At 38.5% G+C, this 20,590-nt stretch overlaps 7 protein-coding genes and 4 non-coding genes across 13 annotated transcripts; 6 read left to right on the top strand and 5 right to left on the bottom strand.

Annotated features, from left to right (window-relative positions):
- The first annotated feature begins 14 nt into the window (after positions 1-14).
- On the top strand, positions 15-690 carry LOC129792319 (uncharacterized). Its single transcript, XM_055831229.1, has 2 exons — positions 15-203; positions 292-690. The coding sequence occupies exons 1-2, from the start codon at positions 15-17 to the stop codon at positions 688-690; spliced, it is 588 nt and encodes a 195-aa protein (XP_055687204.1).
- Positions 691-697: 7 nt separating this feature from the next.
- Positions 698-5,267, bottom strand: LOC129792846 (cytosolic non-specific dipeptidase). Its single transcript, XM_055832223.1, has 4 exons — positions 4,996-5,267; positions 4,814-4,924; positions 2,461-3,579; positions 698-854 (listed from the first exon to the last, which is right to left on the bottom strand). The coding sequence occupies exons 1-4, from the start codon at positions 5,155-5,157 to the stop codon at positions 807-809; spliced, it is 1,440 nt and encodes a 479-aa protein (XP_055688198.1). The 5' UTR covers positions 5,158-5,267; the 3' UTR covers positions 698-806.
- Positions 1,144-1,262, bottom strand: LOC129794384 (5S ribosomal RNA). Its single transcript, XR_008751049.1, has one exon. It is a non-coding gene; the product is annotated as a 5S ribosomal RNA (ribosomal RNA).
- On the top strand, positions 1,583-1,701 carry LOC129794385 (5S ribosomal RNA). The gene has a single exon (XR_008751050.1). It is a non-coding gene; the product is annotated as a 5S ribosomal RNA (ribosomal RNA).
- A 91-nt stretch (positions 5,268-5,358) lies between the features above and the next one.
- On the top strand, positions 5,359-6,565 carry LOC129792848 (prohibitin-2). 2 transcript variants are annotated; one of them, XM_055832226.1, is made up of 2 exons: positions 5,359-5,463; positions 5,533-6,565. In XM_055832226.1, the coding sequence occupies exon 2, from the start codon at positions 5,566-5,568 to the stop codon at positions 6,463-6,465; it is 900 nt and encodes a 299-aa protein (XP_055688201.1). In that variant the 5' UTR covers positions 5,359-5,463; positions 5,533-5,565; the 3' UTR covers positions 6,466-6,565. The 2 variants fall into 2 exon arrangements, with proteins under 2 accessions (XP_055688201.1, XP_055688200.1); XM_055832225.1 differs by having other exon boundaries at positions 5,360-5,467.
- Positions 6,566-6,669: 104 nt separating this feature from the next.
- On the top strand, positions 6,670-7,883 carry LOC129792853 (ribosome biogenesis protein BRX1 homolog). The gene is made up of 2 exons (XM_055832234.1): positions 6,670-6,889; positions 6,958-7,883. Exons 1-2 carry the CDS (start codon positions 6,770-6,772, stop codon positions 7,861-7,863), a joined length of 1,026 nt encoding a protein of 341 aa, XP_055688209.1. The 5' UTR covers positions 6,670-6,769; the 3' UTR covers positions 7,864-7,883.
- An 80-nt stretch (positions 7,884-7,963) lies between these two features.
- LOC129792852 (choline transporter-like 1) lies at positions 7,964-12,320 on the bottom strand. Of its 2 annotated transcripts, XM_055832231.1 has the most exons (7): positions 12,041-12,297; positions 11,361-11,904; positions 9,873-10,394; positions 9,523-9,802; positions 9,061-9,445; positions 8,773-8,997; positions 7,964-8,586 (listed from the first exon to the last, which is right to left on the bottom strand). In XM_055832231.1, the coding sequence occupies exons 1-6, from the start codon at positions 12,146-12,148 to the stop codon at positions 8,803-8,805; spliced, it is 2,034 nt and encodes a 677-aa protein (XP_055688206.1). In that variant the 5' UTR covers positions 12,149-12,297; the 3' UTR covers positions 7,964-8,586; positions 8,773-8,802. The 2 variants fall into 2 exon arrangements, with proteins under 2 accessions (XP_055688206.1, XP_055688208.1); XM_055832233.1 differs by having other exon boundaries at positions 7,964-8,997; positions 12,041-12,320.
- Positions 12,321-12,512: 192 nt separating this feature from the next.
- LOC129792854 (type 1 phosphatidylinositol 4,5-bisphosphate 4-phosphatase) lies at positions 12,513-16,910 on the top strand. The gene is made up of 4 exons (XM_055832235.1): positions 12,513-12,945; positions 13,165-13,538; positions 15,670-15,834; positions 16,459-16,910. Exons 1-4 carry the CDS (start codon positions 12,855-12,857, stop codon positions 16,573-16,575), a joined length of 747 nt encoding a protein of 248 aa, XP_055688210.1. The 5' UTR covers positions 12,513-12,854; the 3' UTR covers positions 16,576-16,910.
- LOC129794364 (5S ribosomal RNA) lies at positions 14,192-14,310 on the bottom strand. The gene has a single exon (XR_008751031.1). It is a non-coding gene; the product is annotated as a 5S ribosomal RNA (ribosomal RNA).
- LOC129794351 (5S ribosomal RNA) lies at positions 14,596-14,714 on the top strand. The gene has a single exon (XR_008751019.1). It is a non-coding gene; the product is annotated as a 5S ribosomal RNA (ribosomal RNA).
- A 2,523-nt stretch (positions 16,911-19,433) lies between the features above and the next one.
- Positions 19,434-20,541, bottom strand: LOC129792855 (uncharacterized). Its single transcript, XM_055832236.1, has 2 exons — positions 20,469-20,541; positions 19,434-20,393 (listed from the first exon to the last, which is right to left on the bottom strand). The coding sequence occupies exon 2, from the start codon at positions 20,374-20,376 to the stop codon at positions 19,675-19,677; it is 702 nt and encodes a 233-aa protein (XP_055688211.1). The 5' UTR covers positions 20,377-20,393; positions 20,469-20,541; the 3' UTR covers positions 19,434-19,674.
- Between the last annotated feature and the right edge of the window lie 49 nt (positions 20,542-20,590).

The following is a 20,590-nucleotide window of genomic DNA, read 5'->3' on the forward strand; positions in this document are numbered from 1 at the left end:
AGAAACGCAGTGCAATGGATCGGCGCGAAATTGTGAAACTAGATGTGGCATTTGTGTATTTTAAGCCACAAATGGGCTCAAATACGAATGTTCAAGTGGAAGAAATCGTGGATATGGATGAAGAGGAGCTACAGAATCGCGAAGATTCCAAGCATTTCGCCAAATACCTCATTGGTCCACCAGCATTCAATCACTTCATGTGGGTGAGTTGAATTCTCAGTACATACAGCAAAATGATCCTAAAAGGAACGTTGCAGAATGTGATCTTTGTGAATAATTTACCTCCCACAGTACGCAAAATCCCTTAAATTGGAATTAAAATCAATTGGACCCGAAAGGAAGTTGAGAGTGACGCATTTTAGAGTTGAATCTGGCATTCGTGGTGGTTTTCTCTTTGGCCGAAACTTCTATCACAACTTCACAGTGATCGTGGGTCCCATTGAGGAGCATTTCTACTTTGTGGATGCCGTAAAATTCCAAGTTCACTGTGGCAGACGTTTCCGTCCTCATCTCCAGGCTTTAGCCCAAAGTCGTGTACTTGCCGTGTCACCGCAACAGCAACAGAAATGTCCACCGGATTTTTGTGCCAACAACTGCAACATTTGTCGTTCCTCACCCACTCGCACCTTCTGCCCCTGCAATGGGAAATCTTTTGAACCACCATTAACTGGAACTGAGATTGAAAACTAAAAATAAATATATTTTCTTTTTTTATTTATTAAAATGTGATGCATTTTTATGCGTGCGCCAACAAAAAAATCAAACTGGGATTTAATTTATAAACAAAATGCGCATTTTCCCGTTTTTCACTTTAGCTGAGCAACTTCGTGCAAATAGGCACCCAGGAGTTTGGTCTGGAAAGAAAAGTGAAAAACATTGTTAATATCTTTGTGGAGAAACTTTCACCAGAACTGATAAGAAAATGAGTAATTTGTTTGAAATTTTTTGGTGGGGATTTTCGCACTCAAACTCTTATTTGCATAAATCTTATCTGAGGATTGTTAGTGTATCAAAGTCTAAAAATTCATCTTTAAGTGATTTAAACGGCTCGAAAAAGACAACTCTTCAGAAAATTGCTTCAATACACATATTTTATTCTAAAGGCTGCAAAACAAAGTGTTAAAGAAAATATGAAAAAAGGAATGCCAAGGGCACGCGGTGTTCCCAAGCGGTCCCCCATCCAAGTACTAACCGCGCCCGATGCTGCTTGACTTCGGTGATCGGACGAGAACCGGTATGTTCAGCATGGTATGGCCCTTGACGAGAGCCTCCTGCTTTGTAGATGGATCATATTCTGCGTGAGCTAGAAGACTTTCCCATTTTTTTTTCAATTAAATTAATTCAATAATTTTCTTTAAGATTTAATTTTTAGGATGAAATAGTCCGTTCAGATTCCTTAAGAAGCTGCAAACTTCCCAAGAAAATCTCAGTCTCTCAAATCAATGTGATCGACTTGATCACTAAAGTTCAACAAATTCAAATGAACGATTAAAATTTGAATTTTAATGATTTGTTCTTAAAAATCTTTGAGGATCTTTCGTATTTCGCTGAATGTCCTCCGTCTCCAAGACAGGGTGCTCTCGTCAAGGGCCATACCATGCTGAACATACCGGTTCTCGTCCGATCACCGAAGTCAAGCAGCATCGGGCGCGGTTAGTACTTGGATGGGGGACCGCTTGGGAACACCGCGTGCCCTTGGCATTCCTTTTTTTGCCTTCTCAAAGTATTTTTTGTACAATTTTTGCCTTTACTGAAAAGGCTTTTTTTTCTAACATTAGTCAAGGAAAAGTATCCTTTTTCCCTCTAATAAGGACTATTTTCCCTATATTAAAAATTTTCTTTAAGATAGCAATAAGGGTGTTATAATAGAACATTGTTTATGCTTTTCTTATAACAAGAAATGAAAGATAATAAAATCGAATAAAATAGTACCGTAAGATGGGGTGTTTTGGGATACGCGGGGTGTTTTGGGATTTATTTTTAGAGGTATTTTTAAGGTGAATTTGTAAGAAAAATTGATAAATGATCGAATTTTGATTTTTTTCTCATTTAAAGTAAAATGCAAGAGATTTATCTTTTCTGTTGTAATTATAAGTTGGGTAAATTAGTGAAGCCTATAGATGCTTTTTTCATGTGAAGTATAGAAGGTATTCTTCAGGAAAATATTTTCATTTACTGTGCGATTTTTCATAAACTTTAATTTTTCCCCCAAATAGTGTATTTTTCCCTCTTATTCCCCCTTCCATGGCGTGGGAATTTTAATACTTATATACATATTTCCCATATCAACTGACCCATTCTTCTTACAGACAAAATAAGTTTGCGGTTTGATTGTCTGTCTAATTTTTACCGCATAAACAACAACTTCCTCTATTATGCATAATCTACTATTAATCAATTCAATGAAAAACTCAAACATTAAGAATTTGTAAAATAGAGAAAAAAAATCAGAAAACTCACCCCTTGAATGTAGTTGAGAAGATCCAACTTTTCATTCTGACTGTGAGCACCATCATCTGCAGCCCCTACGGGTATCAAGATAACATTCTTCCCCGTTGCCTGTTGCAAAGTTAGTGTAACCGGGATTGAACCTCCTTCGCGTGTCATGTCTGGATAAACGCCAAAGACATGCTTAACAGCTTCACGGGCTGCTTGGTAGTGCGGATGATTGGGATCCTCAGTCCAGGGTTTCCCACCGTGCGCCATGTAGACCTTCATGTGATTTGGTGAGCCACGTTCACGCCATTTGGCCTCAACGTGCTCCTTCACGTACGCCTCAATTTGCTCCGGTTGTTGATTTGGCACAATGCGAATGGAGAATTTCCCAACAACACGCCGTGGGATGACAGTCTTCTGCCCTGGCTCATAGAAAGCTCCCTCAATGCCGTGAATAGACAAGCTGGGGAAGCGCCAACGATGCTGAAGGGTTTTAACTTTATCCTCACGATGGAGTAGTTGTTTAGCACCAAGATCCTCGCGGTAGGTATTGAGATCGAAGCTAATTCCTTCGTAGATTTCCTTCTCATTCGGCAACAGTGGAGCTACTTCGCGGTAGACATTGGGAATTTGGATGTGTCCCTGAACATCCACAAGGGTATTGAGGAGGTAAACCAAATCAGCCATGCCCTCATGAACACTCCCACCGAAGACTCCACTGTGCAGATCCTTCTTGGCGCACTCGATCTCAATGAAGAAATAGCAAATCCCCCGAAGTCCGTACGTGATGCAGGGCTTCTCCTTGCCCAACCAGTAGTTGTCAGAGATGCAGACATAGTCAACATCCTTGAGGAATGTCCCAGAGCGTGCAAAGAGGAGATCATCGAGACCTTCGCTACCACTCTCCTCCATGCCCTCAAAGACAAACTTGAGGTTCACCGGGAGGGGTTGTTTGAGCGCCTGCATAGCCTCAATGGCATGCAGCCAACAAATAACGGGACCTTTGTCGTCAGTTGCACCACGACCAAACATCTTCCCATCCTTCTCAGTCAGCACAAAAGGCTCTGTGTCCCAACCATCTTCCTTCAGTGCTGGTTGCACATCCAAATGCCCATAGATTAACACAGTCTTCAGTGCTGGATCCTAAAATATTTACCCCCACATTGAGTGATAAAATGTAGTGCTGAAGGCAATCATTTAAAGCCATCAATCATGGAATTCTCAAGTACTCGCAGCCAAAGAGAGATTATCTATTGTACAAGCTCTCATAGACTATATTTATATTGCTGTTAACAAGAGAGAATCAGTCTCTTATCAAATGTATGTGAATTATTTGGAATCTCTCGATAGCAATGGAATTATTTTGTGCATAAAACTTGGAAAATTTTTATATGCTCCTAATAGATTTTTGCTGATTATGTATTTAGTTAGAATTAGAGCCCATTGATCCTATTCCCTTTTATTCTCTTAATTAAAATTGCATTTCTTATCAGTTAGCCAATAGGATATAGCTTAAAAGGCAAACAATGACGTCACGAGGGTTAAAGGGACTCACATTTAAAGGGACAAAGATCTCAAATTGCAGGAAAGTTATGATTTTATTGTGAATTGTTGTATTTACTTTAAAATCTTTGTTTACTTTACATCATGAATCATCCAATACAAGCACGATCAACTCCGATTAATTATTCTGATATTTGATTCTCATAATTTTAAACTATTTCCTTAAAATTCTTTGTTTAGAGAGAATAAAAATGAATCAAATTGAAATGAGAGCTGATAACAATTCATTTTAATTCAATTTCTCCTCATATTGCATTTTGCTTTCATTATTCCCACAGTAAACGTCCAATTTTATCAGAGAAAAAGCCACTCAAGCCAGACAAGACTGAGAAGATAAAACTTTGTTGGACGAGTGCGTTCAAAGGGGATATTTAATCGGAGTTGAATAAACAAATAAGCAGTAATAACCCTTTGAGGATTGAATATTTTACCAAAGAACGTGTTTGGAATTTTTTTCTTAATGGTATATTTATCCTTTACTACTCATGAGAGTCCTTTTGTAATCAAAAAAAAACTTTAAATTAATTTTTAAAAAATCTCTTATATTACACAAAATAGAACTTATCCGCCCCAATGATCCTCAAAGGGTTGAGTAATTTTATTTTGAGAAGATATTCTTGGAAAAAAAATAAATCGTGGGAGTTTCTGCTGCATCAGAGCAGCAAATTTGGAAACAAGAAATTAACTGGTCTTTGACTCTCCTGTCCATAAAATACAGATAACTTTTGCTTTAAATGAACAATCAACCTGAACTGGAGAAAGCCAGTCATGAAAGGCTACTCATTTTGGAATTTCAATGGACAATCCAACTTACATTGCCCAGTGATGCGAGAATAACCTCCGGGAGTGGAATCTGGGAACCATCTGGGAGAGTCTGCTTCCCCACATCAGCCAGTTCAACTGTTGCTCCAAGATCTTCTAGTTTCTATAAAAGATCACCAAAATGCACAAAAGTAGAATAATGGAAATTCTTTGGGATGACTAGGAGTTTCTCACCTTCTTTGTCCAGTGTACCATCTTCGTGATCTCTCCACGATGATCTGGCCATGCTGAGACAGATTTAATAGCCACTGCTTCGCGCAGGGTTTCCACGTACTGCCCCTTGTGGGCTTCAATGTACTCAAAGAGAGTCTTCAAGTTATCCGGGAACGACGACATTCTTGGTCAGGAAGTCGGAATGAACTGCCGGAGTTGTCAAAAAAAGCGCTCAAAAAAATTCACGATTTAATTTCAAAAAATACCGCTGCAAGTTATGGCGCTGTTAGCTGAGGAGAAAATGAGACGAAGCTAATTTCAGATCATGAATCTCTCACTCGCACTTGTCTCTCTCACACGGTAGATTTTCCGCGGACTTTTTCAGAAAGTCGTAGGACCTGTCCACGGTATCTATTCTTCGTCAATCTGCCATTTTTGTTGTGTAATTTTCCAGTGAAGACAGTTTTTTCACAAAAAACGTGCTGAATTGTTGGTATTTTCCACTAAATTTTCCTCAAATGTGAAGAAAAGAATACAAATTTTCATTTATCATTGCAGTTTCTGTGTGAAAATTGAGGAAAAAGTTGGGAAATGGCACAGAGTAAAATACACGAGTTTGCCGGCAAGTTCGGAAAGGGCGGACCACCGGGAGTTTCAACTGCCCTCAAAGTTGTAGCCACCCTCGGGGCAGCTGCTTACGGTGTGGCACAGTCAATGTACACAGTTGATGGTGGTCACAGAGCAATCATCTTCAGCCGCTTGGGTGGAATCCAGAAAGAAATCTACTCCGAAGGTCTCCACTTCCGAATCCCGTGGTTCCAGTACCCCATCATCTATGACATTCGCTCCAGACCGAGAAAGATCTCATCTCCAACGGGCTCCAAGGATTTGCAGATGGTCAACATTTCCCTGCGAGTCCTCTCCCGGCCAGATGCTCTCAATTTGCCCACAATGTATCGGCAATTGGGATTGGATTACGACGAGAAAGTCCTCCCTTCGATCTGTAATGAAGTGCTGAAGAGCGTTGTGGCTAAATTCAATGCATCCCAGTTAATTACGCAGCGTCAGCAGGTCTCTCTTCTTATTCGTCGGGAATTGGTTGAGCGTGCTCGGGATTTCAACATCATCCTCGATGATGTTTCCCTCACTGAGCTCAGTTTTGGGAAGGAATACACGGCAGCCGTTGAATCCAAACAGGTTGCTCAGCAAGAAGCACAGCGGGCAGCATTCTACGTTGAGCGCGCCAAGATGGAGAAGCAACAGAAGATTGTTCAGGCTGAGGGAGAAGCTGAAGCTGCCAAGATGTTGGGTGTAGCTGTGAGTCAAAATCCTGGCTACTTGAAATTGCGTAAGATCCGTGCGGCTCAGAGTATTGCCCGGACAATTGCCAATGCCCAGAACAAGGTCTACCTCAGTGGCAACAGCCTCATGCTCAACATCCAGGACAATGCCTTCGATGACATGGTCGACCGGGTGAAAACGAAGAAATAGCACGTCCTGGAAGAGGCCATAGGTGCATTTAATCATCAAGATTCTTCTGTAGATTCGCTATAGTCACGCCAATTGGAGAAAATAAAAAGTTATGAGGGTATTTTTTTTTTTATTTTAATTAATTTCTTGGGGAAAATTCCGGAACATGATGGAATTTTCCGGGATTGCCTCTACGATGGCACACGAACATTGCCGAAGTCGTTCGATTCGGTTCGTCTCGTCACTTTTGTTGCATTTCCCGGCATCGCACGTGGTTTTTTCGTTTGTTTTGCTGACCGTGTTGGAAAAATTCACGTAGAAAAATATGGGAAAACCAAAATTGGGCAAAAGAAAACACCCGAAAAAGGTGGAAGTGGAAGAGAAGGAAGATGAAGTGAATATGTTGCCACCGTCAAGGAAATCCGATGAACCAATTCCCAAAAAGGTGAGTTCTAACCTCAAAAACAATGCCCGGAATGTAAATAAACAGAGTGGTTTCATTGATAAAAACAGGATCGATGGATCAACAGGCAGCGTGTTCTGGTTCTCGCATCCCGTGGAATCAATCACAGAGATCGTCATCTGATGCGTGACATCAAGACACTGATGCCCCATCATCGGGAAGAGTCAAAAATGGAACGAAGTAAAACCCTCGGAGTGCTCAATGAGATGTGCACGATGAAGCACTGCAACAAGGCAATCCTCTTCGAGGGACGCCGCAAAATGGATCTCTACATGTGGATTGCCAATGTTCCCGAGGGGCCGAGTGTGAAGTTTTTCGTGGAGAACGTCCACACAATGGGAGAGCTGAAGATGACGGGGAATTGTCTAAAAGGCTCACGGCCACTTCTCTCATTTGATCCCAACTTCAGCCAATTGCCTCACCTTAAGCTCTTGCGGGAATTGCTGACACAGATATTTGGGGTACCAAACTTCCATCCCAAGAGTCAACCATTTGTCGATCATGTGTACACTTTTGCCTACATGGACAAGCGGATTTGGTTCAGAAACTTCCAGATTTTGTCCGAGGATGGGGCACTCGTTGAAATTGGGCCACGTTTTGTCCTCAATCCCGTCAAAATCTTCGATGGATCATTCGGAGGTGTTGCTCTGTGGGAGAATCCCGACTACGTGAGCCCAGCGAGGTATCGTCAGATGATTCGGAAGCAAGCCAGTACGCGGTATGAAAATAGAATTGGACAGAAACTCACGAGGGAGGCAAAGAGACCCGAAAAAGCCTACAAAGCCGATGAGACAGATGAAGTTTACTGCGTGAATCCCACGAAGAAGGCCACCATGATTGCTAGCCAAGAGAACGAAGAATCCAGCGATGATAGCTCAGAAGATGAAGAGGATGTGGAACAAAATGATGAAAATGAAGAAATTGATGAATCTTCCGATGAAGATAGTTCAGATTAAAATTTCTTTGGATAAAAAAACGAAGATTTTTCATTCCATTGTTGGGTCTTTTCTTTCCCCTATCCAACCTTCATCCCATAGAAGTAAAGAACAAGTTATATCGATATATATCAATTTTTATTAAAATTGTGTACAAGACAAAAAAGTTACAAATATTTATTTTTCTTTTATATCTCAAACATTGAGTAAAAATATTTTATATAATCTAACATTAATAAAATGTGCAACATTTTTTATGCTTTTAAGTAATCTTTTGATTTGTAAGTAATATCAGCCAAAGTTTCTTTGAAGCACAATTCTATTGGTGGACCAAGTTAATTGAAGGGTTTGCACTGTACTGAATTGTAGGAGATTGTATTCAAAATAACTTTGCACGAAGGCTCTACTATTAGAGCTTCAATGCAAAGTTAATGTGAATGAGACAAAATAATATTTTAGACATAATTTAAGATCTTAGCTGTATACTGTCGCAAACACTGCGACCTATAAAGCCAAGCAGGTTAGTTAACTGCATTAATTATGGTGTAGAAAATAATAATAATTTCTCATTGTTGATTAAGCTGGTCGTACAAACCCTTTATTTATTTATCTGGAAGCTCTGTTAACTATTTCTTTCTTTCTCTATTTATTTATTTGTTTTGTATAAAATCTCTGTTATAAATTTTTCAAGAAATTTAATTCGAGGGAATAATCTTTTACCAATGGGGTATATTACTAAATATCCTTAAAAATACTTTTGTTAAATATTTGATGAATTATTAAAAAAAAAAGATGAATGATTATTATGCGCATGAAGTAATTATGTGAATTTATCTTTTAGTGGGTGAGGAATACTGTGAAGAACTGGACTTTGATTGTAACACTATGATAATAATAAAATGTTACAATATTACACCAAAATTAACTCACGACATGGAATTTTTTCTTCAATGTGTTGTCTTAGGCGTTGTGGGAACTGAAGGGTTCCTTCGTGATTGGGGTCATTTCAGTGGCTTGCATTCGTTCCTCAACTGCTTGACGCTCAATTGGTTCTTCACCCAGTAGTTTAGCCAAATTGCTCTCCTTCCAGCGTCCATTGTGCCCATTAATGGTACGATCTTCACACACGCAGAGAAACAGCGTATCCACGACAATCTATAAAAATCCTCCGTATTAGCATTTCCAACAAATTAAAGGAATTTTAACAACAAAAAATACCTCGTAGAGCGATAGCACGACGTGTGCAATAAAGAATGCAAAGATGGAGATAAAAATAACTGGAGCTGCATAGAAGTTAACCTCATTGCTATCCTTTAGTATGAGAATACTAATTAATGCACAAACCCCGGCAACTGCCAGCTTCCCCAGGAAGAGAATAAAGTCCCCAATTCCATTTATTGTGGCCACTTGGAGTGCATTGGACATCATGGCATTCCACGCAATACCAGCTGCTGGGCAGAAGTTAATCCTCTCAATGGCAATAACAGTGTAGGCGTTGTGATTCAAATATCGAATAAACTTCTCCAAGCCCCAGAAGCAACATACGCAACACTTGACGCAGCAGGCAGCACATTGAGATCCATCATCCTGACCGCGTTTTAGTCTGTTTTTTTTTTTTCGTAGAGAAGAGTAAATCAGCAATCAGAATTTTCTATAATAAGCAGGAGGTATTTTACTTACTTTGTGTAGAGATAAGTTAGAATGAGGCGTGGAATTTTGAAGATTGTAATGAGAAAAGCTCCCTTGGCAACAGATCCCAAATGATATTTCACCAATTTGTTCATAGCTTGCAAAACTGGGCTATCTTTGTGCTTTCCAAAGTACCAAAAAGCCACCGCACCTGCCAAGGTGAGTTGCTGGCAGGCAAATATGAATTCACTTGTCCAAATTAATCCAATCAAGTACAGCCAGAGCATCCTCTTGAGCCATTCTGCATCCACATATTCCACAACTTTCAGAGCTATATTAGGATGAAAATTCAATTAGAAAAAATTCTGCAAACTTTCTATTTTTTTAATGCTGAAACTTACACTTGAAATCCGGACTGGTGTAATTCTTCTCCACACTTGCCACACCACTTTCATTGTGGGTAACCAACTGAGCAAAGGGGAGTAAGGAATTCTTCCCGGGATAGTTGGCTGTGGCTAGGCAGATGACAACAAGAACCCAAAAGGCGAGAAAAATGCTAAGAGCAACAAATGCAAGGAGTGGTGGTCCAGCAAGACCCGGAAGGGAAAGCATACATTTGCCTGCCTCCTCAAACAGTGCCGAAAGACCCCCAAGTTGCGTACGCATAAAGTAAATCACCATAATGAGGAAGATCATAACGAGTGTGGCAATGATGGCCAGAGCATAAATAGCAGTCTCATTGCGTAGGAGTTCCTCCAGCAGGGAGTATTTTGACTCAACTTCTTGCTTGTGCTTGATACTGTAGTACGTCCACCACAGGATTACAGTCAGTGCAATACTGCACAGAGCTACAAACAAGCAAATCAGCCAGGAGACAATCTTCGTGAGCCAATGGAGCATGGCAATCATGACAATTGATAAAACTGCAATGAAAAAGAAATATTTTTTAATTTGATAAAAAGGAATTGTAGATTTTACGAGAAATCTCTGTTAATTTTATTAACCCTTTCGCGTTCTTAGAGTCATACTTTCGAATCTGAATGAATTATATTGTTTTTCTAAAATAGAAATGCGTTGAATTTACGTTAAGTAGATCAAACGAAAACGTTGAGTGAGAAATATTCTTAAAAATCATCTATAGAATGAATATTTTGATGTGAAAACCGTATGTTTCGGACACGAAAGGGTTAAACAGCAAAGTTTTGGTCAAGCTGGTTGATAACTGTCTTTTGGTCTTCAAAGAAATCTCAGAAAATTAAGTTATTGCTTCGAAACGTAAAAGAAGTTTTGCAAAATTCTAATTTTTCAATATTTTCTTTCTTACATAAAGTGAATGAATAAGTTTGTTTGCATTTTAAATTATCCGTTTCTACGAAAAACCCCAGCAAAAATGGTCTAAAAAAATGCAAAATCCATCGCTGAAAAAGCTTCTTTGAGCTTCAATTTATTTGTATAATGAAATAATAGAGCTTTGTTGCAGTCTTAATGGATTACATTATAAATGACTAAAGTATAAAAGAAGGATGTAATTGACTCAATCGACCCGAATCCTTTTGTTATTTCGGGGGAGTGTCTGTTAAAAAAAAAACAGAGTCAAACTACTTTGAGGGAGATACTCCCAAAAAAAAAACATAACAATTCTCCCTTTGTCCTCAGTGGGGAGAAGTTGACTGACCCCTGACCCTCCTCTCCGCCCCATTTCGTAATATCTTGGAATTCAATCAAAATTGTACATTATTCAAATGTGGAGAATGCGCAGAGGAGGTTCCCGTCTGTTCTATTTTTTTTGGATGAGCCAAACGAGGGCTCTCCGCTCCGTGACTTTGCGGAAATTGTGTACATCGATGTTGTGGGAAAACATGCGAATATTCCTCTCACTCTTCACTTACCCAATGCCAGGATGCAGATGATGACAATGAGGGGCCATGTTGTGTACAAATCACTGAGCAATTGCTGTGCCAAACCCCATGAATTGAGCAGATCATACGCATCCCGCACTTGCTTCCCAGGGGCATTTTTACCCGTGGGTACGCATCGATGGAGAACGGGCGTGGATTCGTGCACCGGAAGTGGTGGACAGGGACCCAGGAGATGCATATACTGAGCATCTCGTGGTTCTGGCTGAAGCAGCAGTGACATATTGAAGTCATACCGGCAGAGTGTATTGCCACGACGCTGATGCTCATCCCAGAGATCATTCTTTGTGCCAATCTCCCGATTGGGGCATTTGTTGACGCAAATCTTCAGCGTTTGCCGCAATTCCTTCATATCCAGGAAGAACACGTAGGGCTTGTCGATTGTGTTCATCCCGGACAGGGGGATTTCGTTGAATTTCTCGTTGTTCCGAATGCCACAGGTATTCCCGAAGCTGTCATAGCCATTAATTAGGCGGATGGGATTGCCATAGACAAAGGAGAATACGGCAACAATAATCTATATGGGGAGAAGAACATAGAATGACGTAACCTCATGAGACATTCCTCACGCGCTAATTATTACATTCCAACCGGCGGAGGGAGTAATTAAGAGAGCGCGGATGCGAAATAGAGGAGTGGCCAGCTGAACTTACCATAAGAATCCAGAAGAATATGTAAATACAAAGCCAACAAATGTCTGTGCATCCCCGGTCTGCTGTGGGCTCGTGCCCGGGGCTTGTCTTACTACTGAAACAACCCATTAGCAATTTGCATGTAACTAATGTAAACTAATTGGGGCTGAATGTGCAAAATTTCAGGGTTTTTGGGGGATTTTTCACACTTTTTTTGTTTGAGCTTACGCGTTGTTTATCGTCGGCTGAATCAGCCGCTATTGCACTACTGTTTGCGTCGGCTGAATTGCCCACTGTTAGTTGTACGAAATGTGTATGAGGGTGTCCCAAAAGAGGCATTGCAAAAAATACAACAATTACATTTCCACAAATTTTTCTCCCGGAATTATCCTGCAAGAATGGGGAGTAAGCCGGAAAAGCCAGAAAAATCATCAAGAGAAGTAAAATTTTTAAAAATCCGCCTCCTAAAATTTTCGGTTCAGCTCACTGACATGCAAACAGAAATGAGAAAAAGAAGAAGAAAAGTTGCACTTTGTGTCAAACTCCGCAAAATTATTGTCATTTTCACTGAATTTCTTCTGGTGTTGGAAGTTAAGGGCAATAAAATCGTGCCATTTTCCTCCCTAAAAAACGCTGTGGGAAGCATGTTTTTGCCCACTTTGCAAAAAGTGTGAAGTACTTGGTGGAAAATCGCGGGTTTTGGGGTAATTTTCTCAAAGTGAACGGGATTTGGTTGCATCCCATTGTTTTGAGAAGAACTTTCCTTTTTTGGGAGAGAAGCTTCCTGAAGCATAATTTGTGTACACACCGCCACAGGAGGCAAGTCAGCTGAAAGATGGATGATTCGGAGACTCAGCATTTACTCCAGGGCGACACTACAGTAAACTACAATGGAAATGATGGGGATGTTGAGAAGAACGCCCAAGGTTTGTTGCTCTATTATAAAGCTTTCTATTCAACGGGGGGAAATTCTTTGTTTGAATGACTCATTCGTGGTCAAGATAGCTAAGGGGTTACTATCAGGAACTTTTTTTCGGCGGCAAAGAAGTCTTGGTGTTGGGGAATTTTTGTGCCTCAGCATAATGGGGACACAGTTTGGGGATAAATCGATTTCTCACGAGAAGCCCTCTAACTTCACATTGCAGCCAATTCAACGACAACGTCGTCCATTGGCCCCGGGGAGCTCCCGCCCTCCTTCCAAGCGGGTGCCGTACCGATGGTAACGTGCCGCGTATGCCAGGGCATGATTGACATCACATTCAAGCGGGATCAGCATGTTGTGAAGTGCAATCAATGCGGCGAAGCGACGCCCATCCGGAACGCGCCCCCTGGCAAGAAGTACGTGCGCTGCCCATGCAACTGTCTCCTCATCTGTAAGAGCTCATCCCAGCGCATCGCATGCCCTCGTCCCAACTGCAAGAGGATCATCAATTTGGCTCCAAGCCCCGTGACACCGCCTGTCCCCTCCATGCCGGGAATGTGTCGCGTCACGTGTGGCCACTGCTCCGATACTTTTCTGGTAAGCTATCAACCCTTTCTCATTTGTTTAGCAATCATTCTTCAAAATTCTTGAGTGAATTCCGAAGAACTTCAGGTTGAAACTTTTGAGCTTTCGCACAACTAGTTTGATCTGCTATCGATTTATAAATCAATTATGGGATCAATTTACGGGTCAAATGCTTCAAAATCTTATTAAATCCCTCTGCAATATTAAACTACGTCGACAGAGAGATTTAAATATTTCTCTTAAACTACATGTTTTATCATATTTTTAAGACATTTTTAAAATATTTTTCTATGGGTAAACAATGTATTTTTTACACGAGAAATTAACCACGAAGGTAAAAAAAATATTTATGTTTATTTGAGCGACGAAAAATTAGTCATGAAGTCAAAGATTATCGTCTTTTTTTTATTTAGGAAGCATTGCGAATGTGGGTCGAAAAGGGGTTGAAAACATTTGCGGAGTTTTTTATTTGTGGGCACATTATAAGAGACTGTATGATGTCATTACATAGATAGAAAGCATAATATTAAGGACATTTTAATGTTGCTTTTATACACTTTTCGTGGAATATTTAATTTGTAATATTTATTCTATTTAATTTAATGTTTTGACTTCAATTTTCATGGGAAGGAATAGCTTTAAAGAAAAAAATATGAAAAAAGGAATGCCAAGGGCACGCGGTGTTCCCAAGCGGTCCCCCATCCAAGTACTAACCGCGCCCGATGCTGCTTGACTTCGGTGATCGGACGAGAACCGGTATGTTCAGCATGGTATGGCTCTTGACGAGAGCCTCCTGCTTTGTAGATGGAGGACATTCAGCGAAATAGGAAAGATTCTCAAAATTTTAAGGAACAAATCAATGCAATTTAAAAGTTTTAATCGATCTTTGGAATTTTAGAGATCATGTCGATCACATCGATCACATTGATTTGAGAGATTGAGATTTTCTTGGAAAGTTTGCAGCGTCTTAAGGAACTCTTCTTAAATTATTGAATTAATTTAATTGAAAAATTGGGAAAATCTTCTAATTCACGCAGAATATGATCCATCTACAAAGCTGGAGGCTCTCGTCAAGGGCCATACCATGCTGAACATACCGGTTCTCGTCCGATCACCGAAGTCAAGCAGCATCGGGCGCGGTTAGTACTTGGATGGGGGACCGCTTGGGAACACCGCGTGCCCTTGGCATTCCTTTTTTTGCCTTCTCAAAGTAATTTTTGTACAATTTTTGCCTTTACTGAAAAGGTTTTTTTTTCTTTAAAAAAAAAGGGGATTTTTAAACGAGATCATTAAGCATTTTTTATTGAATTATTTTTTCTGAAGAAACTTCTGAAAATTAAAAAGGAAAGAAGCCAATAATTTCGAAGAAACAACATGTTTGAGGAAGCCTCAAAAATCGATCAAGATTCAAACTAACATTGAGATTTTTTTCTTTTTTTATCTTTCGGGGTCTTAAGAATAAATAATTTATCTTTCATGTAAAAGTTGAGGTCAAAGTTGGTCAAAATTCCAAAATACCCACAAAATGGAAATTTTGCAATAACATTTTTTGGCTTCTTTCAAAATTTTTTTTCATTGTTATTTTCATTCAAAATTTTCAATGTCTTTAAGTATTATTAAAGTTTTTTTTTTTTAAACTTTTATTTTTGCTTATTTAGACCATTTTAAAATTGAAAAATAAATTAATTAATTAACTGTCTGCTTTAAAAGAATTATCTTAAAAAATGCATTAGTTTTCTTAAGTTTTTTTTTTAAGATTTCAAGGGTATGTTATGGCTTGGCTATATTCCAGAGAAGAGTTCAATTTATGCTGCAATTTACTTAGATCAATACAATTAGCAAATAAATAAAATCTTTTAGGTCTATTTTGAAACCCATATCGTACACGCCTTGTCAATTTTAGTGCCTTGTTTCTGTATTTTATGACCATTTCTCTGATAATGAGGAATTCGGGTAAATATTTATCAAACCAAAGATATAGTATGTATGACCACTGTGAAGCTTATTTTCTTTATAAACAATGAAAAATTCTTTTGAAATTCTTTTAAAATTTTCATTGTTTTAAGATTTCTTTCTTTTTTTGTATAAAAAAAAAGTTCTTTTGATAAATTAATAAATTTTTGGCTTTTTTTTCTTTTTGCAGTTCAATACACTTCACAATGCCCTTGCACGGTGCCCCCATTGCCGGAAAGTGTCTTCTGTTGGTTCTGAATTCTCGCGTGGCCGTGGCATTATATTCTTCATCATTGGTGTTGTCTTTCTCGTCATAGGAATTGGTGTTACAGCTGGTACATACTCATATGCTGCGGTAAGTCCACCACACTCTTCTCAATCTTTATTTTGACGACCACTCAGTGCACTTGCTCCATCCGCATGTCCGTCCAGTCCACATAATCCATGTTGACCATTTGACGAGGAGATAAATCACTGCTTGATGTACTTATCAATGCACTATATTTGTCTCTAATGTACAGAGAGCGCGACACATTCATCAGTCATTGTGTTGTTGTATTGTGTTACATGTATCACTTTCAAACCCCAATAGCTGTGTGATCATCTTTCACGCAGACTTATCGCCCTTGATAAGGCCAATTTGCACAAATAAGCACACTTCCTTTTGGTTCTTCAATCAAATGGAATTAAATGGTCAATTTCTCTAATTTCTTCTTTATTTGAGATAAATAATTTTTATCTTAAGTATTTTGGGGCAACTTTTCACCTTAAAATTGGGAGAACTAATGTTTCGTTAACTTTAATCAAAGAGGAGAATTATTTGCTTCAAAAATTCGTTTCCTACCACCTTATCTTCATCAGACCCAAGAGATTTTATTAAAGAAGTTGTTTAATTGAAGATTTTTTCCTAATTCCCTTTTAAGCTAAAACGGAAAATCTTCCTTGATTTAAGATTAAAATAATCTGTTTTTTATTGCAGGCTCATGGAGGGATGTATGTCGCCTACATTGGAGCTTTTCTTATCTCACTCTTCCTCTTCGCACGCAGCGTTTACTATTGTACTCTCAAAACTAGCACAATAGATGGTCCAATGTAAAATGAGATGGTGTGTTTGCTAAGGAATAAGTTTTTTTTTCATTCACACCGCAAATAAAATTTAAAAAATAAACATTATTGCAAAAAAATTGCGGGAGATTTAGGAAAATAATAAGAAAAAAAGAAGAATCTTCTGCAAGTGAGATGTGACACCAAAAAAAAACAACAAAAAGAAAGCTAAAAAACGGTCAAAACAATTATAAAGGCATTCCTAAATAATTTTTCTTTTTTTTTCTGTGTAATATCCCCTCAAGAAAACCAAGAGAGAGATAAGCCGAGAAGATTTTATCGAGACAGTAAATATTAAAAAAAAAAAACTAACTATTATACAAGAAACTTATATATAAGGTATATAAATATAAATGTAAATGCAAAGTAAAATATAACGGTAAAATATAAATATATATAGCTACATGGTACAGATTAAGGAGAAAAGGGAATGTACATGGTAAGTTTCACTTACGGGCTGTGATTCTTCCTTCAGAGGCCAAGTTAAATATATGTAAATGCAAAGTCTAATAGATAGCTGCAGAGTATGGATTAATCAGAAAAGGGAATGTACTGGTAAGTTTCACTTACGGGCTGTGATTCTTCCTTCAGTGATCAGTCTAAGTGTGATATTTGATATAAGTTTGGTGGTGCAAACTCTGGGGGAAGGCTAACTCGCGCATTGGCTGTGATTCGTGGCGCGAGTCATCCTTCCCCCAGAGTTTGCACCACCAAACTTATATCAAATATCACACTTAGACTGATCACTGAAGGAAGAATCACAGCCCGTAAGTGAAACTTACCAGTACATTCCCTTTTCTGATTAATCCATACTCTGCAGCTATCTATTAGACTTTGCATTTACATATATTTAACTTGGCCTCTGAAGGAAGAATCACAGCCCGTAAGTGAAACTTACCATGTACATTCCCTTTTCTCCTTAATCTGTACCATGTAGCTATATATATTTATATTTTACCGTTATATTTTACTTTGCATTTACATTTATATTTATATACCTTATATATAAGGCGCCCCGCTTCGCGGGGCGCCAAATAGTTAGCGTACTAATTAAACATGCAACTATATATATTTATATATTACCGTTATATTTTACTCTGCATTTATATTCATATACCTTATATATAAGGCGCCCCGCTTCGCGGGGCGCCAAAGAGTTTGCGTATTGATTAAATAAAAAATTAAAACACCTATATCTCCTGAACGGCTCCATAGATTTTCTTAAATAACCTGTTGTTGGAGAGGTCTTGACCTCAGCTAAAACATACTGAAATTTTAACGAAATGCACAGTACAGTTTTTGAGATATTTAGACTTAAAAATTTTGGATATGCAAAATATTGACTTTAGCGCCTCGTGCGGTCATTTCTCGAAATTGCAATGTTCTAGACATTTGTAGGGCTTCACGAAACCTTTCATTTGCGCTTGAGTTGATTAAAATCGGACTTGTAGAACCCGAGATATGACATGCCAACTTTGGAAGGCTATATCTCGAGAACGGCGACATAGATTTTCTTCATTTTTGACATGGAGCTAGATAATATAGTCAACTATAACATACTGAAATTTCATCCAAATCTATCGTACAGTTTTCGAGATATTCATCGAAAACTAATCGAAAATTTTGTTTTTGATTTTTGGCCATCTAGCGGTCACTTTTGAAACTTTGGATGTTCTAGAAAGTTGTAGGGCTTGCTGAGAGCTTTCATTTGAGCTTGAGTTGATCAAAATCGGTCAAGCCGTTCTCGAGTTATGGTCGATTTTCAATGAAAAATTGTGGCGGCCATATTGACTAAACGGCTTGACCGATTTTCGAAAATGAGGTGTCGTTGGAAAGGTCTTGATGGCCCCTACAACATATCAAAATTTCAGATTTTTAGCTATTACAGGCGCTGAGATATAGTGAAAACAAAATTTAGGGGTGTTCCAAAATGGCGGACGGAGGGGTGGGGGGGTGGATTTGACTTCATAATCGGACGTCTTCCAGTCGATATATAAACTTTGCCGTTTACCGCAAGTCTCTATCTATTACCGTTCTCTTGCAATTAAGCTTTATACCACGGCCGGACGGACGGCCGGCCGGCCGGACGGACGGACGGCCGGAAAAGTTTTTTGGAGCATACGTTTTTTGGAATGTGGGGACCCTAATTCGTGCTCATACCAAGTTTGAGCCCGATCGGACAACATTGCATTTTAGGTGGTACACAGAAGCTGTGCTATTCTTTTCTTCGAAAGAATCACAGCTAAAAAGTATCTATAGCTATCTTATAAATGTGAGAAAATGATTATATTGTTGCTTTATAATTCATAGTAAAAAAAAATATTTTTAACAATAATTTCTTTTTGAAAAAATTTGGGAAAAATAGTGGAAAATGCTATTGGCAAAAAAAAAACATTAAATTATTTTTCAATAAATTGAATATACCATAAAGAAAAAAATGTAAATTGTATTCTTACACAAAAATGATTGGAAGGATGAGAACATGATTAAAATAATATTTGAATATCGTAATCTAAAAGAATAAAAGAAATTAAACAAAAAAATGATGATTTGAGATGATTTTGTTTTTTCTTTTTAATTATTTTTTTTGTATAGTAATTAGAGAGTTAAATAAAGAACATTTTAGTCTTTATATCCAAATCATTTTTGGTTTTGTGGTTTTAATTAACTCATTTCTGATGAGAAAATAATTTTTCAAAGTAGGTACACTGCGAAGAAAAATTTTTCCTTTCGGTGCTTGACTGCGTTTTCTTTTTCTGCTTGGTTGTTCGTTATCTCAATTTAATATTTTATTCAGGAAAAGAATCCATCCAGGGAGAACAAAAAGGGAAATTCTAAGAAAAGAATTAATTTAGTTCAGAAATATTTATTTTCTCTTCAGTGTTGAGCAGGTAGACAGGAATTTAGGCATAAAATCTTCCTTATTTCATTTATTCTCAGAGACATATAATAATTCTAAGTTCCAGGTAAAGAATCTTTAGGAAAATTCTTCTTTCTAAGAAACCAAAACTATCACTAAACAGGTAAAGGTTTTGAATAAGAACCGCTTAAGGACAATTAGGATGATTACGGCAAAAAGGGGAATTTTTCCTTAGAATTCAAGGATGTCTTCTGCCTCGTAGAACCCATCAGGGCCGTACTTTGACCTACGAGATAAGTGAATCTCCGTGATATCGAACTCTCCGAAATTATAGGCTTTGTATGCGCTCATAATGGGTCCAGGATTGAAGGTATAGTCTTTGGACGGCACCTTCGTCTCCGTTGTAAGTAAATTGTCCGAAATCACCACAATCTGGTTAATTGTTGGCAATGATCGGGCATCGGTGAGCACCTTGACCTTTGAGCGCTGAAGAGCCGCCAAAAGATGATGCATAATCTTATTAATTGTTGGTGAAGTGATGTTGGCATACAAGCTGTGAGTACGCATCATATTTCTTGGGTACTTGAGTCCCTTGATGATCACATGCTTCTTCCTTGGCTTGCCTGTCGCGTCATCCCCATCGAGAATTTTCTTCAGAGCTTCCTTCTCCTCCTGCAGTACTTTCTTTACAAGCTCAACATCCTCCTTTTCAGGGAGATTAAGATTTATAATTGTCTTGTGGAGCTTAGTTGTTTTCTGGACAATTTCCCTATCCAAGCGATACTTCCCCGAATTTTCCAGCAAATCCGCGCGAAAGGCATCGAATGAATGCTTAAGGCTCTCATCTCTGAAGGGAATTGAAATGAAATGCGTGCACTTATTTCCATCGCTCCCGCATACGCTCAGATTCTTGAAAAGAGCCTCAGTAGTCATTTTTGGGAGGGTTTAAGCTGAAAAATTAATTTTTTTCTTTAGTTTTGTTTTTATTAAAATTTCTTAAAATTAATTATTAATTTTAGTCTTACTTGGGCGCCGTTGTTGTGAAAAAATTCTCAAGAAACTCTGACCACTTTGGTTGGAGGCATATACAAAACTGTCGTTGCTTTTTCGGCGGATCTACTAATCGTTAAACTCTTTGAACGATAAA

This window comes from Lutzomyia longipalpis, chromosome 3 (genome assembly GCF_024334085.1).
Source record: "Lutzomyia longipalpis isolate SR_M1_2022 chromosome 3, ASM2433408v1".
NCBI classification, from domain to species: Eukaryota; Metazoa; Arthropoda; class Insecta; order Diptera; family Psychodidae; genus Lutzomyia; species Lutzomyia longipalpis.

What these genes read in the sequence shown, in the direction of transcription:
- LOC129792319 (XM_055831229.1), top strand. Translation starts at nt 15, where the DNA reads ATGGATCGGCGCGAAATTGTGAAACTAGATGTGGCATTTGTGTATTTT. An exon ending in CATTCAATCACTTCATGTGG is followed by an intron (nt 204 to 291) that starts GTGAGTTGAATT and finishes TACCTCCCACAG; the next exon opens with TACGCAAAATCCCTTAAATT.
- LOC129792853 (XM_055832234.1), top strand. Translation starts at nt 6,770, where the DNA reads ATGGGAAAACCAAAATTGGGCAAAAGAAAACACCCGAAAAAGGTGGAA. An exon ending in ATGAACCAATTCCCAAAAAG is followed by an intron (nt 6,890 to 6,957) that starts GTGAGTTCTAAC and finishes TGATAAAAACAG; the next exon opens with GATCGATGGATCAACAGGCA.
- LOC129792852 (XM_055832233.1), bottom strand. Translation starts at nt 12,148, where the DNA reads ATGGGTTGTTTCAGTAGTAAGACAAGCCCCGGGCACGAGCCCACAGCA. An exon ending in CACCAGTCCGGATTTCAAGT is followed by an intron (nt 9,803 to 9,872) that starts GTAAGTTTCAGC and finishes ATCCTAATATAG; the next exon opens with CTCTGAAAGTTGTGGAATAT. An exon ending in CTAACTTATCTCTACACAAA is followed by an intron (nt 9,446 to 9,522) that starts GTAAGTAAAATA and finishes AAAAAAAAACAG; the next exon opens with ACTAAAACGCGGTCAGGATG.
- LOC129792854 (XM_055832235.1), top strand. Translation starts at nt 12,855, where the DNA reads ATGGATGATTCGGAGACTCAGCATTTACTCCAGGGCGACACTACAGTA. An exon ending in TGTTGAGAAGAACGCCCAAG is followed by an intron (nt 12,946 to 13,164) that starts GTTTGTTGCTCT and finishes TTCACATTGCAG; the next exon opens with CCAATTCAACGACAACGTCG. An exon ending in ACTGCTCCGATACTTTTCTG is followed by an intron (nt 13,539 to 15,669) that starts GTAAGCTATCAA and finishes TTCTTTTTGCAG; the next exon opens with TTCAATACACTTCACAATGC.
- LOC129792848 (XM_055832226.1), top strand. Translation starts at nt 5,566, where the DNA reads ATGGCACAGAGTAAAATACACGAGTTTGCCGGCAAGTTCGGAAAGGGC.
- LOC129792846 (XM_055832223.1), bottom strand. Translation starts at nt 5,157, where the DNA reads ATGTCGTCGTTCCCGGATAACTTGAAGACTCTCTTTGAGTACATTGAA. An exon ending in TGGTACACTGGACAAAGAAG is followed by an intron (nt 4,925 to 4,995) that starts GTGAGAAACTCC and finishes GATCTTTTATAG; the next exon opens with AAACTAGAAGATCTTGGAGC. An exon ending in TTCTCAACTACATTCAAGGG is followed by an intron (nt 855 to 2,460) that starts GTGAGTTTTCTG and finishes TTTTCTTTCCAG; the next exon opens with ACCAAACTCCTGGGTGCCTA.
- LOC129792855 (XM_055832236.1), bottom strand. Translation starts at nt 20,376, where the DNA reads ATGACTACTGAGGCTCTTTTCAAGAATCTGAGCGTATGCGGGAGCGAT.